Source organism: Diadema setosum, chromosome 2 (assembly GCF_964275005.1).
Source record: "Diadema setosum chromosome 2, eeDiaSeto1, whole genome shotgun sequence".
Lineage (NCBI taxonomy): Eukaryota > Metazoa > Echinodermata > Echinoidea > Diadematoida > Diadematidae > Diadema > Diadema setosum.
In genome coordinates, this window is record NC_092686.1 from 9,340,427 (window position 1) to 9,357,664 (window position 17,238).

Consider the following 17,238-nt stretch of genomic DNA (forward strand, 5'->3'; position numbering starts at 1 on the left):
CCTGAACTTCTCTTGGAACGTGGAACGACAGAACCAGTTTTTCCACTTTCAACAGTAGAGGGCGCACTCCCTTTACGGTCACTCTGGCAGCTTGAGTTTGCCATCAATATGTTGAATGCCTCACTAGCAAAAAGCTGTCTCAAGGTTTGTTTTTATGTGCATGTGTGTGTGCATTTCAGTGATGCATCAAAATTCAAATCTAACAACTTTAACTCTCAAGCTGCTCTTTATATATGACTGATATTGCAGTGTACATTGCTAAGCTATGCACTATTTGTCCCCAACATGACAAACATTCCTATTAAACGAGCTATTCTTTTGCTTGATTATGCCAAAAATCAAAAACTCATAAGCTTTATTATTTTTTTTCCTCGTAGATAATGCTGATCTATTCTTCAAGAAAGTGACTAAACTTGAAGTCCATGAAAAGGGGAATGAAACTCAAATATACATGTAAATCTAGTGAATGCAGCAAATATTAGTAGAACATGTCAGTAAAGTGCTAAGGAAAATCGGACAATCCTTTAAAAAGTTATAGCTGTAAAAGTTTTGTGCTGCCATTGTTGGATGAGACGAGTACAACACTTTCTTCTGACATCCCACAAGATATCAGAAGAAGGTATAAAAGAGAATTCAACATATTCTAATTTTGCTAGCATGATGAAAAAAGCACTTGAACTACCTCTTTCAGGAGAAATCAAGGCGACTCATAATGCCCTTAAAATATATCAGTCTCAAGAGGAGGGAAAGTGTACTTTTCATTTTTTTTTTTTTAAACTGTGGAATTCTTTTTAAAATATTTTCTGTATATCATTGTCCTGCACTGATGTCACAAACTTTCAAAAGTAGTCTTCTCATCTTGCGATGGCAGGCACCGAAACTTAATTCGAATGTCAGATTTTCCTCAAACTTTGCTGACATGTCCCACTAATATTGCTGCATTCCCTCAATCCACATACATATTAGGGTTTAATTCTCCTTTAGGCCTCACAGGACTACCTTCTAAAAAAGCCATAGATATTGTGCAGAAACAAGGTGTAAAAGAGTTAAAGGACAAGTCTGCCCCCCCCCCAAAAAAAAAAAAAAAAAAAAACTAGAAATGTCGCTATGGCGACTGATGCCTCCGCCATAATGCATGATTCTCCCAATAGATGTATAGTACAATGTCTCCACAATGTGTGATGACAGTTTCACATAACTGGCAAAATATTGATATGATAGGTTTGTCAGAAATGTCTTGAATGTTCACTTCCATCAAACTGGGTTTGCTACAATTGTCTGAGAGTGCAGGTACACATATTTGGGGAAATGAGGATTTTTACTTGACTTCTGACCGACCCTGTTATAAGTTTATGCACTAAGTAATTTTCAAGGTATGAAGAAAGAGTGTAATTACAGTACAAAATAGATTTTAAAAAAAATCTAAACCTGACCTTAGACCCTTAACCTTTGACCTTTGACCTTCTGGCTGGAAATTTCCCAGATAATTTCCATTAGGTAATACATGTATATATTAAGTTTTAAAACTAATAATGCAAGCATTGCATATACTAGTATATGAGGGAAACAATAAAATTTTGAGGAGTTGACCTTGACCTTTGACCCCTGGCTATTGACCCATGACCCCTAAATTCCCTAGATAATCCCTGCCAGTCAGTACATTCATATGTACCAAGTTCCATGAAGATACATTGAACCATTTGCGAGAAAAGTGAAATTGCAACATTTTCACCTAACCTTTGACCTTTTGACCTTTGACCTTATGACATGAAACTCTCTCTGGAGAATCTTTACGCAGTAGTACATGTCTACACTAAGTTTCAATAAAATACCTTTGGGTATTGCATACAGTGTAGATATGGAGGAAATAGCAACATTTCTAGCATTTGACCTTGACCTTTTGACCTTTGACCTCTTACCAATGTCACTAAAATCTCCTCAACTGATTGCCCCATCATACATCATCCTTGGACCAAGTTTGGTGAAAGCTGCTTCATCCAGTCTTGAGTTATCACATAAACAGGTAAATTTTAGGATTTGACCTTGATCTTTGACCTTTGACCTCTGTCCAATTTCACTAAGAAACTAATCATGTAATTGTCCTATCATACATCATCCTCGGACAAAGTTTGGTGAAATTTGCTCGATCCAGTCTTGAGTTATCACGTAAACGGATACAATTTCATGATTTGACCTTGACCTTTGACCTTTGGCCGATTTCACCCATAATTTAATCAAATAATTGCCCCATCACACTTTACACTTGGACCAAGTTTGGTAAAATTCCAGTCAATATTTCTCAAGTTATCGCGTAAACGAATGCGGACAGACGTACGTACGGACGGACGGACAACCCGAAAACATAATGCCTCCGGCACCACTTCGTGGCGGAGGCATAAAAAATAAATAAATAAATAAGATAAAAATATGACTTTATTCTGAAAAAAGGGCAAACAAATTACAAGAACACAGATGAACATTTCGTCAAAAACAGATTGAAAATAAAGAAATTATGATATGTCAAAGATTGGTTGATTTTTGCCTCTGTTCTACTCTCTCTGTCTTTCAGGATACTTTCACCTGCATCTGTGATAAGCCTATGTGGATACAACTTTGTATCTACTCTAGAAACTCCAAGAAATGGGGAAGGGGGATGCTACCTTACCCATCCTAAGGCATCAAGATACACATGCACACAGACACAGACACACCCACATACACACACATACACACATTTAGCACAAACTTTGTCATTGATATGCATGGATTTTTTTTTTCTATGACAAGACCTTGTGCTTAATAGCACTGTCCACAAACTTCTTGCCAACCCTAAATATATTGCCAACCTCATCAAAGACATATCATAAATTCCATCGATTTATTTACTTTTTTTGTTACCAGTGCAAAGTATGTATTGCTTGTATTCATTCATTCATATTTATATCCATAATAAAGATTTTATGACCTGCATTGCTTACAAAGTGTTAACAATATGTGATTTATTAATGTACATTTTGTATTTGTATTGCTATTCTGTTGGATGGAAATGCAACCTCAAATGAACCAAACTGAATTGAATAATGCATGTCCTTTCCAATTCTCACTTTCAGGGAAGATCGAGTTCTTCTTGAGTGCACAATCACTGCAATAAAAGGTACTGCTTTCATATTAAAGGGATCGTACAGTTTTGGTTGAGACCTAATTTCAAGTTTCTAACTTTTTTGGTGAGATAATGAGAAACCTCTTATGAAATATGAAAGAGCATGTAATTCTACGAGGAATTCAACGTTTATTAGATAAAAATTGGTTTTAAAATGGCTGAGATATCCAAAAAAGAGTGATTCTTATAAAGTGTGGGACCTACACTTTATTACGATCGCTTTGTTTTACTTTGTTTTTGGATGTTTCAGTCATTCCAAACCCGATTTTCATCAAATAAACTTTGAATTCCTTTTGAAATGGTATGCTCTGTACTTTATCATAAGTGTTTTCTTGGTATCTCGCAAAAAGTTAAAAGCCCAATTTTCATCTCCACCAATACTGTACTGTCCCTTTAAAGTTGATATTCATTCTCCATATACTCTGCATTGTAGGCCTGAGAAATTATCAGCGAACATACACCAATCGTAGATGTAGCCTATAATGTAGGCGGAGGATGCAGCTATTGTTTTTGCTGTTGCACAAAATGTCTGATGCGGTGAGACGATTGTCTTTGCTAAGCGATAAGTCTGATGCAGAGAGACTGTGAACAGTGAATGCACGTGAAGCAGCCACTGCCTATATCCACTCGCCTTGCTTTTATAGTCAATAATAAGAAAGTAACGATGAAAGCGAGATGAGTGGATATAGGTGGTGGATGCTTCCACTAATCGTAGTCTCGCCACATCAGACATTTAGCCCTCTGCCTAGATTATAGGCTATAATGGCTGTAGCTGATAGTCCCTTTGCTTAGGATCCAAGATTGAGAACCAAGAATATGGATTAATATCAAGCATAATATCAAAATGCCCTCACTGTGATTTGAAAAATGATTTGACATCATTGTGAAGTAAATGAGGGTTGGACGCAGTGGGAAATGAAGTATGTTATATGTCTACTTTAACACCCAGCCAGAACACGGATACGGAAAAGAAAAAAGTAAGTCACCAAGAAATTATACTGAAGTGATGATATCAAACAAATCTGATCTAAACCTGAATCTGACCATAACAAATTAATATGTCTTTTACTCTATGAAAAAAATATGAAAAACAATGACAAAGCCATGATATTAAAAAGAAACCACCAAAAATATGAGTTAATATCATGTCTCTTTATTTTTAGATCGTTTGGTACAGCCAACTGCTTTTCCCTGGTTTCATGTCAGCATTTCCAATCGCATTTGAGGCTACTTAATACAAATGATGATTATAATCCTTTGTCCTTATTTACAATCTTGAGGCACATACAAACAAACAAACACACACACACATACACATACACACACAACATGCAAAAAACAACAACAAAGTTTTGATGTGCCACATAACACAAAAAAGGGGGAGGATTACTACACAGCTGCAATAAAACAAATCAACAGTTTCTGCCTTCCATGGCATATTCCAGCCAACTTCTTGTGTGAGAATAATCATTTGTGAAAAAAATAAAAGTATCTGTTCCATAGCACATATAATACATCAAATAACGCAAATTCTGATTGACTTCTGGTATTCTATAAAGCACATTGCATCTGTGCAGACATATATATACATGGCCTTCTTCTCCATGTACAGAAATATGTGAAATATCACAAATGACACAAAAATAATGTGCAACAATACACAAAATGAGAGTCACTGAACCTTTCAGTATGCTCCAACCATGACTACAGACATGGTTAGTGCCACCGTGATATGACATAAATTTTATATCATTGAAGCGTTTCACTTTGATGTTAATTCCATTCTTTCTTTGCTTGGGATGGAAGAGAGGAAAGTGTGTTTCTACTGAAGACCTTGCTTCAATTTGCAGAACTTCAAATGTTTCTACTGAGCAAGACATACACAGTAATGCGGGGTGAGGCGCGGGAACTTACAAAATGGGGTGCATCAGGAAGTCACATGTTAAAAGGTCACAGATCAGGTCGCTGTGATGATCAACTGAATAACGTGCTGAATCTCTCAGTAAGAATTTGAGACTTCTGGTACATTGCACATTTCCTTCCTCTGTTTTTACTGGACATCGTCCCTCGCGTTAACCTAGCATTAACAATCAAAAAAGGTGGACGATGGATCACCATGCATTACCTCGTATTGTCTACTACCTGATGTGTTTCTACTGAGGAAATTTGAAGCTGAGCCCACATGATCTTTTTTTAAAATATAGTTCAGTAGAAGCCCACTCTATGACACTCACAAGAACTTCTTGTTGGGTGTGAGCAAAAGACCCAGTAAACAACTGAGATACTGTAAAACAAGGAATGTTCGCATTCATTTTAATTTCGTGAATTTCGCGAACGCCAACATTCGCGAAATTAAAATGCGCGCAAAAGTTCTTTTCTACACAATATGCATTAGATGCCAGTAGCAATTCGCAAAAACTTCATGCTGCGAGAACAGCCGTCGGCTCCAATTCGCAAAATTTTCATGCCGCGAATATATCGTGTTTTACAGTATTAGAGGATTAACCAAAAAAAAAGAGTTAATTTTACCATACATTATTCATGAACTTCAAGAGCTGTCAATACCCACTGCTGCTGGCCATGTGTATGCTCTCTTGCTGATTCACTCATGTCATGCTATAATTTATAGAAGTTTCCACACTTTAAGATTTCAACTGAATAATTGTTGCTAGAACAATGAATTCATGATTTTGTTTTCTCCCGCTTTAGATCGAGAGCCATTTGCATTAAGAAGCTAGATGTGACTTAACAGCTCTATTATATTAGTAAATTATGTAATTACATAATATAGGAATGAGACCATCCTCAGATTGTCATCTTTTTGTTTTATAGATGTGACTAAGTATAAACATGATAATTTTTGAAGAAAATGTTTTAAAATAAAATTCAAAAATATATTGGATAGCTATCAAAATTTAAATTAGTAACACAATCTATTAAAAGCAATCTATTGCACATTATTTTCAGCAAAATGATCAACCATGATTTTACCATGAGAGAACTACTTCACAATCACTCCCAATGATTGTTTGGAGGAACTTTTTCCAGCAGTGCACAAAAGTATGCATAAACTTGCGCTAGATATTTCACCCATCCTCTGTTAAAAGAGTACAATTCTGGATTCCCTCACGTATTCTGAAATAATGGTGCCATGGCTGGTTTCGATGCGTGTGACTGGCATACTCTACAATGTGAAATTGGCATCAAAACCTTACGCATATTCATTGATCATAGGATCTCATCAGTGCCCTTTTATCACTACCTCATTCTGGGCAACTGCACTTTGTGGAGACCACAGGAATTTCAAGGTAGTGATCAAGTGACCAGGCCTGTGCAACTCCTTGCCTATCACAATTAGTTTTGAGATGCACAACGGCCAGAACGTTTGCATCGTAAGACCACCATGGTCGAGCAACCCAAAAGCTTCCTGAATGGAGCTCATGAATGCAATCGCCCCCATCCAAGTGTAACTTGGTAAACAGATACACAGATAAGATCAAAGACAAAATGATGCCCACATACATGTATGTGCCACTTCATACTTGGATGTACAAATCCACTATTATGATAACATACATTGTAGGTGAAATTTTTAACCAACAAGACAGTCAAAGTGGTAGCAAATACTTTAAAAGTGGATATTTTTGCACGACTAATTTTTCACGCTCAGCCGCGTAAGAAAAGTTTCACATGTTTTTAATTCCATGGAATCAAGACATCAACTACTGAAACATATGGCAAGCAAAAATGTTCATGTGCTTTTATTTTCCTGCTAGCTTCTGGTTGCGCGAAAATTTCAAAACCACGAAAATTTCCACTTTTACAGTACACAAAATCAGCATATCAAGAATGACAAATGTTCACTATGACTATTTCCACAAAGTGATGAATCAGAAATGTGGAATCGACAGAAGAGTGTGGAGCAAACACTTTATCAAATACGACCATCAACGTCTATGAACAGGGTATGCATGAACAATCACTGTATTGTTTGAATAAAATGTACATTATTTCGTCTCTTACAAATAACATGGATTCAGGTAGCAGAAGCAAAGAGCAAACAGGTGAACAGAGAAAAGGAGGGGAACACACGAGGGCGTTCAACCAAAACAGAGTTAGAGAGCAACCCTATCATGAATGTGTACGAATAATAAAGCTGGACGATTTGCCAGATGAATTAAAACCGAACAGTCTGAGAGCAAAACGGCCACAATGATGTGATATAGAACTATAATGAGTTGTCAGAAATTGGAATGATCTGTGAAAACGACGTGTGGGGAATAAGACAGAAAAATAAATCATGCCATTAGATCAATGTTAGTGAAGCATCTGCGTTACGTTTTTAGCAAATGGTTTTGGTTGATGACGAACAGAAAAATCAACACATGGAAAACTTCGAGAACTTTGTCTCTTGATCGCATTTGGAACTCTGTGCAAACAGACCCCAGTGGGCCAACCCCATTTTGTAATATTTGTACCTTAGAATGACGACATGGGGCTTTTGGTCGCCCTGACTGGTGGGGCATCGGAATTCTCATTGAGTCCTCTCGAGAGATGGAAGGTAGATTTGGCAGTCTTTGATTTGCTATGGTTGCAGCAGCCCAGTCTAGCTTCTGGCTCTCCAAAAAGAAAAAAAAAAATGCAACCACATGCATGACGACATTGTCAGGCATTGATGACATGCTCTTAATGGTTATGATGCGGAAGATGTGGCAGTCTCATTGTTACTTGCCAGTCTGCCTAAGGCCTGAATCTATATATTGTATTTCAACCATTCCCCTTTCCTCATTATCCTCTCCTTTTGGTGACACTTTATGCAGGAAACATCCTGTGCATACAAAGTAAGGCCCACTGTTGCTGCAAAGATTCTTCAACGATATGTGCTCAGAATATCTATCCCCATCACAGAGAAGAAGGGGAGCTCAGGAAAGCTGCATGAGACATCAGTGTCCACTGAACTCCAGGTCGTGCAGAACGGACTGGATTTTGATTCTGGCAAGCGACTGTTGGTGCGGAGGCAGGCGTCTCATGGCCGGTGCCAGACTAATGAGAAAGTGCATGACTTCGTCGAATCTCTCCGCCTCCTGATGGAGCGAGAGGGAATGGCTTGCGGGGGAGCTGCTGTGCACTGGAGTTGGAGTATTGTTTGGCAAGGCGGTCAGAGATGGTACACTGTCCAGATAGCTCAGGACACGCTCGTTGCCCATGTCCGTGCTGGGAACGCTGATGCTGGGAACGCCGATGGTGGCGCCGCTGTGCTGGCCGTTGTTGAGGTGCTGCTGGTCGCTGCTGGTGTGGTGAGAGGACTGCTGGGAGACGTCCTCATTGGAATCTTCCATGGCAGACCATCCCTGCAGGAGGTCATCGTCGTCATCCTCATCGTCATCGTCCTCTTCCACTTTTGTGATATCAGTGATGGACAGCGAAGAGTCCTGGTCATGGACACCTCTGCTTTCTCCAGGATGATGCGGGTAGCTTGGGGGTCTGCTTTGAGAGAGAAACAGAGACGGGCCCAAAATGTGGTTTGGTTGCACATTCCATTTACTGTACCATGAATCACACCTTATGTAAAGCAAACCTTGGTACGAGTATCACTAAGAGGGTACATTTCAAGGTTCATTGCTTAGACCCCGTTTACAGTGCGAGGCTCGGCCGCGGCTCGGCCGCGGCCTTGCCCAGCCCCGCTTCAGTGTAAACGCGCAAAAGGCCAAATGCGAGGCCAAAATTGGCCTCGCATTTGGCCTCGCTCTGGAGGTGGTCTCGGCCGCGGCCGAGCCCGGCCTTTTCTTGGTGTAAACGCAAACTGGGCCAAATGCGCGGCCAATTGCGCGGCCACTTTTAGTCTGGCTTCCAAACCCTCTGCTTGTATATTTCGCTAATCAGGATGTTAACCCCCTCAACGTCGAAAACTAGCATAGTTTAAGGTGGTTTTGTCCTGCAAAGGATGTTTTTCTTCGGCAAAGGCCTTTGCCCGTACGGCGACTCTGTCGGCACGGAATTCAGTTGGCAAAGGGTCTGAAAACCAGACAATACGAAATTGCGTATGTTTACAAGCAGAGCGCCACTACGACAAGATATTGAAAGGTTTGAATCAAAAGCGCGGCCGAGCCCAGCAGTGTAAACGGACAAAATTGCGAGGCTCGGCCGCGGCCGAGCCGTGGCCGAGCCCGGCCCCGCACTGTAAACGGGGTCTAAGACTCTAAAAACAAAAGTTCTGTTTAGACATTAGTCTACTTGACAGAAATGCTAATGAATACTTGTTTTACTCCAAACACATCTAAATAACACTGTCCATGCCAACACCTCCTCAGGCTTCATAGCTGATATTTTTTTCAATACAGTCCGACCTCTCGTATCCAGACATGTCGGGACCAGAGCTCATCTGTTTAAGGGATTGGCCGCATAAGGGAGACTCAATGTTTAAAACATGCAGCTGCCTATTAACCCAGTGGTAGCTGCATGTAACCTATTGATAAATTGCACAATGCAGCAGACAGTAGTCCAGCCATGCTAGCACTACCTATACAGTACTGGGCCTGGTGCTTGGCGCATTGCCATTGAGTGTGATTGTAAGTGTGTGTACAGATTGTGAGTGTTAAAGGGGCACTCCAGACGATTTTCATAATTTAACAACATGTAGTACATAAATCAACAGCTCCATGTATCGATTTGTGAAATTTATTGTGGTTCTTGAGCAGAGAAACAATACTTTGAAAAACCTAAAAACAAATTACACTAAACAGGGATGATGACATAGGAGGTTCACATATTTCAGACATGTAGCAGTGTATTTCCATTACAATACTGCTTGCTTGCGAGTTCACCTGTGTATAATCTATGCATGCCTTCATCTTTTGTTCTGCTTCCTTGAGCCCCAAATTATGCATTCTTATGGTGACCCTGCCATGTCATCATCGTTGTTCATTGCAATCTGTTATAAATTTTTAAAAAATATTCTTATTCTTCATCCCAATAAGCCAGTTCACAGTTACAATCTGAGCATGTGCAGATAAAGGTCATTGCAGACCTTCTCTTGCAATGGATTTGCAACTGAGGTATTCAAAACCTAGATAGGGCTTCTTGACAACTGTGTTGTAAATGAACCAGGTGCAGATTGGTATTTACAGGTGAATGTGCATTCTTTTCAGCAACATTGACAAAACCCATTCATGCAGCACTGACATGTAAATCAACACTTCCTGCATTGCTGTTTTCAACTGCTCTTCTTGAGGACTATTCCATGTTTTGCAAAGTCTGTGGTTGGAGAGGTCATTGCAGACTAGTGCTAACTGTGAACTGGCTTATTATCATAAATTCTGAAACTCTGCCCTCAGTACAACTTACATTGTATTTATAGTTGTACATATGTACAAATCTGAAAATCGCCCGGAGGTCTCCTTTAATGTCATTCATCGTCCAGCCAATGAACTCAAACCAATGGCAAGGGCAACATGAGGCAATGAAAATGAGAGGAGCACATATCAATTTTGCGTGAATATGTCACTTCTTCGTCAGCTGGTCTGCAATCAGAATTCTCTGATAATTTGCTCAATGAACGATCGCCTGTACCATGCCCTGATTTAATGAAACGTTTTCTGTCCATGTTCTTGCAGGGACTTGGGAGTTTGAGGTAGTGTATGTCTGAATGCATGTAATTTAGATGAAAATTTGACATGAATTTATGTTAATTTTGTTGAGAATAATATGTATTTGAAATGACTTTGTGTAGGAATTTTGTTTGAGTTTGAAATCCCCCTTTTCTCAGTAATATAAGATTGAAAATATATCACAGCAAGATTGTATCCGGATAACAGAGAGATTCGGATAAAGGGAGGCCGGATAAGAGAGGTTGGACTGTAGTACCTTGACCAAGAGAAATGAAATCACATAATGTAAATGAAAAACCAAAAGAAGCATATTGTTATTTGAATTTATGCCACTTATTTTGTCTGTCATGCAAAAGGATGGGATTAATTTCTTTAGTGAGAGTATATTTGATTGTGAAATGTATGTTAGAATTGATTGAAAGCGCATATTACATCTCTACACATTATTTCAATTATTACTATCCACTGTCTTGCAGTTGAAAAAAAAAGATGATAAGCTAAGTCAACAACTCTTGTGAGTGTCGAGAGAAGAATGAATTAAATGCTGCAATGAATCTATAGGATAAAATAAACTTACTTTGCATTTCAAAAGTAAATATTAAGTCCCTCCCCCCTCCTTCTGCAGTGTATCAGACAGAAATATCTACAGTTCTTGACAGACATTTTGCTTTTTGTATTGTGCTTTTTTTTTTTGCATGAAATGTTTTGTACACTTATATTCTTTGTTGAAAATGAAAATGAATATATGAATAAATGAATACATGCAACATTACTCTCAGTAACTTCACATTGTCTGGTTACTAACCTATTTTGCTTGCGAAGGTGCTTCTTCAAGAATCCCAAATAGTGTGTGAATCGGTACGGCTTGAGGGTCTTCCTGTACCCATTCATGCCATTGACGCGTATCTCCTTCTGCGTCTTGACGAAGCGATCGCGAATGCTCTTCCATCTGAGCTTGCAATACTCCGCTGAGAAGGGAGAAAAGGAATAGGCAGGTAATATCAAAGTGACTGACAATGTCCACCATCAGTTCCCTGATTCAGCTGAAAGATATATGAAAGATACAACCATAGAGGAAGAACTGGCCTTTTTCCCCAGATGCAATGCTACCAACAGGAGAGGATTCATATTGTATCAAAATTAGTCCTTGCAATCGAGTACAATCAATAGGGTATCACTGATATACTTCAGAATGATTTGAATGATCACAGCAATGTAAAAGTCACAACTGTTCATTTTTTTTAATCACCTGAGCAGTGTTGTCATCATCACCTCAAGATTTGAATGCATGACTGTCATCACACAGTGACCTTAAAAGATAAAGTGAATCAAATCTAATGGTATAAGTGTCATCCAAATTTGAATCAAAATATGAAAATTTGACAAGTTCAAAATTTCACAAAATAGTACTGTAGTTACATATGCAGAGTATGAGCTGATGATGTCATTGACTCACCACTTTCCCACTGGCTTACACACACACATGAATCATGTTTTACGGCAATCATTTAAATCTAGCACCCCATCTGCCACATAAAAGTGTCAGTCATCATTGTTTTGAAGGACCTACCTACACTTTGTATCTTTTTCATCTTTTTCTTTTTCTTTTTCTTTTTCTCTCTCTAGAATTAATTTCAAAGAAGATAAGAATCTACTGATGACTTGTGTGCAGGTTGATGGAAGAATCCCAAGGTCATGATCTTATCACATATAATTTCAATGTGAAGGGTTTGAGCACAAAATGAGTTTACTCCTTTGTTTTTAATTTGAGATATTTGCAATTAACGCTGCTAAAAAACAAAGAAAATAATGGAAAAATATACAATATTTTTCATCATACCTTTAAGAAAATCCCTTGTTATGTCATAAGTGAGGTATCACTGGAAAAGTTTTACTTTGCTCTACATCAAGATGGACTAATTGTAAATTATCTAAAGATGACACTTATCCTGTTCTATAATCAAACTTTTCACCATATGTGCTTGTGAATAATTTCACTGCCTCATGAGAACACGCAACATGGAAACTGTGTAACTCCTCATCGCACGTCTGGTTTTTATGACACCTATAACATGCTGCATTTATTGATTAATTTATCTTACCCAATCCATGGGAAACAAGACAAACATTGAGTGTAATTGCACTTTAAATCGGTACTCACGGCACACGTCGATGTTCTTAGCTATCTGTTGCCACGTCTTCTCCTTCACGAGGGGATCCCTGTTGTGGGGGTGCTGGGGGTTGTAAATGCACGGATGCCGCCGGACTTCATGGATGAGTCTGATGTCCGTCTCCCCCGTCCGTACGGCCGCACCTTCACCTTGGAAGCAACAAGACACGTAGATTCCGGCTAACATTTCATGAAAACACTAGAAATGCCGCTATAGCGACTGGTATGCCTCCCACTATATCACATTTATTCTCGGAATAGGTCTGCAGTACATCTTGCCAATGTGAGATGACAGTTTCACACAACTGGCAAGTAATCACTATCTAGTAATATATAAACACTAATTCTCAAAACATCACTTTGAGCCATTTTTAAAACGTGGAAGAATTAGTGAAATTTTAGCATAATCAGTTGACCTCAGACCCCATGACCTAAATCATAACCTCCAGAATCATCGTGTAGTAACACATGTACACCACATTTTAAAAGTTATTTCTAAGGTACGGAGAAAATAGACTAATTTCTCCACTGACTAATGCAATTTTAGCATTTCAACCGGACCTTTGATACTTGACCTCATGACCAAATATAGATACCTCACAAGAGAATCATTGCCAGGCATTACATGGATGTACACTACTACATGTAGTTTCATGAATATACCTTGAGCCATTTCAGAGATTAGAGAAAAAAAAGTGAAATTTTAGCATTTTAATGACCTTTGACCCCATTGCCCAACACTTTCTTCCTTGTGAAGCAGACTACCATTTCCAGGATCAAAGACTTTCAGAAACCTTATAAAAGTTATATCTCCTACTAACAAATGAATTTACATGTTTATGACACTGACTTTAACCCTCATCAGGCTTGGCTTTTTTTTTTTGTGGCTATGCCGATCTCGGCCATCAGTGGTACGGTTGCAACAAAATTTGACATGCCTGTCACCCTCATTGTAATCTACAAGATTGTGTCTGAAGATTTTTTTGATATTCTCAATTTCTAATTTTAATCAATCAATTTTAAACCAATCATGCAAATTAAGCCAAAGATCTTATTTGAGCCTAATCAAAAGCATTGACAGTCTAGTTTTTTAGTTTATCTGCTTTTAACATACCGGTACTCAACAATTGTGATACGATTGTGGTACGATTGCAACAAAATTTGATATGCCTGTCACCCTCATTGTAATCTACAAGATTGTGTCTGAAGATTTTTTTGATATTCTCAATTTCTAATTTTAATCAATCAATTTTAAACCAATCATGCAAATTAAGCCAAAGATCTTATTTGAGCCTAATCAAAAGCATTGACAGTCTAGTTTTTTAGTTTATCTGCTTTTAACATACCGGTACTCAACAATTGTGAATTATAAAACTTCCAAACGTCATTTCAATTCTTAGGTGTTTAACTGTTTTTGAATTTCTTTTGTATTTGTTTGGTTTTTACTTTTGTTTTTCTTTGCTCTTTATTGAAAATTGTCACTAACCACTTTTCTACCATAACTAGCATAAAATTAAGCAAATTAAAAAGATTAAAAGTAAAAATAATCAGGTTTTTATGAGTCATGATGAAGCACCCTTTTCCATATGAAATGTACACAAAATCACAAAGACGGCCTCTTCTTCAACGAATAATGAGATCCGCAGAGACACATGATTTCAAAAAAACAAAATTTTAATTGCTTTCTGATGTACCCCATGTAATTCAATTTTTTTAGGCCATGCCAACAGTAAAAAAAAAAAAATGTCTTCTCTCAAAAGTGTAATATGAAACCACTGACTTGGACTATAGCTTTCTATTATTTTGATATGGCTTAAAAGACCAAACAAATTAATTTTCAAAATGAAACAGAGCACGAGACTGTGAGATACTGCTCTATTCATCTCTGCAATGTATAGTTTGGTATTAATTCTGCAAGCTTTGTGAGAGTACCCACTGTTGTTCTCTGCACTGTGGTCTGCTCTGGTCCTCCTCAGGACGGCACCTTGAGCCTTCTGCATTGCTGGAGGGGACTCATCGCTGGTGTTGGCTTGCTCCTCAGTGTTCAGCAATGTCACAGGTTTACAATCCTCGCATTCCTCATCAGACATCTTGTGCAGTCTGAAAAAAAAAAAAAGAGAGGAAAATGTTATCATCCTACCTAATGTCATCTGATTCTACTGCCTTTTTTTTATGAGGGATATCTGGCATTGACAGCACATTGACAAACTATGTCTGTGATCCATCAAGAACTCTATGCTAAAATCATTTTGAGTGTGGAACTTGGAATTTACTCACGTACACAAGCATTAAGGTGTAATGACAATGTCTACTTAAATCCACTGTGAATGTACTTTAATTTCATCATGCCAATGGCTTTACTTACTGGTTTTCCTCACACTTTGTCAACTAGAGAAGCACTCTGAGAGTGCAGACCTCTGCCAAGCAGCTCATTTCCACCAATAATCTTGTTCTTCCACAGAGATCAGTGATTTCCACCTATATGTATGCATGCTGAAAATCGCCCCATTTCCCCGAGTGTAGAAGCCTTTTGTTTATACCTTATCAACTTCAAGCTGCGCACACTCCTCACCCTAGCAGAAACTAGAACATACACTTTAGTGTGCGTATGAAACCCTAAAAAATGCGCAGCTTGAACTCCTAAGTTCATTGACCCTACCTGTCAAAATATTGAAAATCCTTCATAAAATCCATAAAAATTTCTGGATCACTACCAAAATTTAATCATCTCTTCCTACATGTAGTGTCATTCCCAACCTTTTCTGTAATAGTGTAAGTTTCATCAAAATCCCTATGTAATTTTTTTAGTTATTTTGCACACAAACACAGATAAAAACATAATCTCCTTCCTTGGCAGTGGTAGATATGTACTGAAAAAAAAAAATGATAATGAACAATAGCAACTGCAAGACAATGATACCATATAGGGTAAGCCCATCAGTATTCAGTAACCTACCATGGTCTATTTTTACTATCACGATGGACATTGGTCTTGCGATGGTGACAATAACATGAATTGGTAAGTGGTCAACCTTTATGATATAACCTGGGTTAAAGCAATTTGCAAGTTTGTGTTTCAGAGTGGAAAAACCCTTATGCGGCCGCAAACCGAGACACTTTAATACTCTAACAGTAGACCTAGTACTAGTACTATCTGGTTTTGATACATTCAATATGAGATTTTATATAACGCCTAGACCTAATAGATCAGATCCTTGTCATTTGATTGGCTGTTTGACATTGATCATTCGTCCCATTTCACTATGATGTCATCATCATCCTTGGATCCATGCAATTGGGGCTCCATTGCACGCACGCAGAGAGCCTGGCACACGACGCGTCAAACGCTTGCGTTCGCAGCTGTCGCACACGACAGCGCGTTAGTACAAAGCGCTCAGTGAGCAATTTCTCGATCTCAGATTCTCTCATTTCTACTTCTAGCTAAGTTAATAAAATATCAAATTACAAGGATCTACCGGTATTTTAGGCGTTAAAAAACAAATAAAATTTAGGTTTCTTAAGTAGATCTAATAGGATCTAACGTTTGTTAGGCCTAAATGTTTTTCATTTGTGCAATGGACAGAATATTTTCATTAAGTGAAATATGAAATCTTTGATCCATTCACTAGGGTTCTAACAATGTAACGAGGCGCAGCTGAGTTGAATGGATCATTTCATCTTTCACCTCATGAAATATTCTGTCCATTGCACTCATTAACATTCATTATTTGTATTTATATAACAACTGAAGAAATCCTTGTAATTTGATTGGTTCTTTGACATTGATCATTCGGCCCATTTCACTATGATGTCAGCATCTGTGCAATTGTGGTTCCATTTACCGTGCAATTTTGGATTCATACGATTTGCTCCATTGCACGTTTGCTGAGAGCCTTGCACACTGCGCGTGTTAAACACGCTTGCGTTTGCAGTGTGTGTATGCGACAGTAAAGCGCTCAGTGAGCACTCTCCCGATCTCGGTGAAAGATGAAATATTTGATCCATTCAACTCGGCTGCGCCTCGTTGAATGGGTCATTTTATCTTTCACCTCATGAAATATTCTGTCCATTGCGCTCATAAACATTCATTATTTGTATATTGTCATATAACACCTGAAGAGATCCTTGTTATTTGATTGGTTGTTTGACATTGATCATTCGGCCCATTTCACTATGACGTCATCATCCGTTAATTGTGGCTCCATTTACCATGCAGTTTTAGATCCATACGATTTGCTCCATTGCACGCACACCAAGAGCGCGACACACTACCCTGGTACGCGTTTAAATGTTTGCGTTTG

The 17,238-nt window shown here is 38.4% G+C and overlaps 1 protein-coding gene across 1 annotated transcript; it reads right to left on the reverse strand.

Moving 5' to 3' along the window:
- Nucleotides 1–7,901: 7,901 nt before the first annotated feature.
- LOC140239590 (uncharacterized) lies at nt 7,902–15,027 on the reverse strand. Its single transcript, XM_072319424.1, has 4 exons — nt 14,874–15,027; nt 12,929–13,087; nt 11,573–11,735; nt 7,902–8,644 (listed from the first exon to the last, which is right to left on the reverse strand). Exons 1-4 carry the CDS (start codon nt 15,025–15,027, stop codon nt 8,104–8,106), a joined length of 1,017 nt encoding a protein of 338 aa, XP_072175525.1. The 3' UTR covers nt 7,902–8,103.
- Nucleotides 15,028–17,238: the final 2,211 nt, after the last annotated feature.

Bases quoted from the DNA above. Each gene is read 5' to 3' on its own strand.
- LOC140239590 (XM_072319424.1), bottom strand. From the start codon at position 15,027: ATGTCTGATGAGGAATGCGAGGATTGTAAACCTGTGACATTGCTGAAC. The intron at 11,736-12,928 runs GTGAGTACCGAT...CTCCCTTCTCAG, and splicing joins TAAGAACATCGACGTGTGCC to CGGAGTATTGCAAGCTCAGA. The intron at 8,645-11,572 runs GTTAGTAACCAG...CTCTCAAAGCAG, and splicing joins CACCTTCGCAAGCAAAATAG to ACCCCCAAGCTACCCGCATC.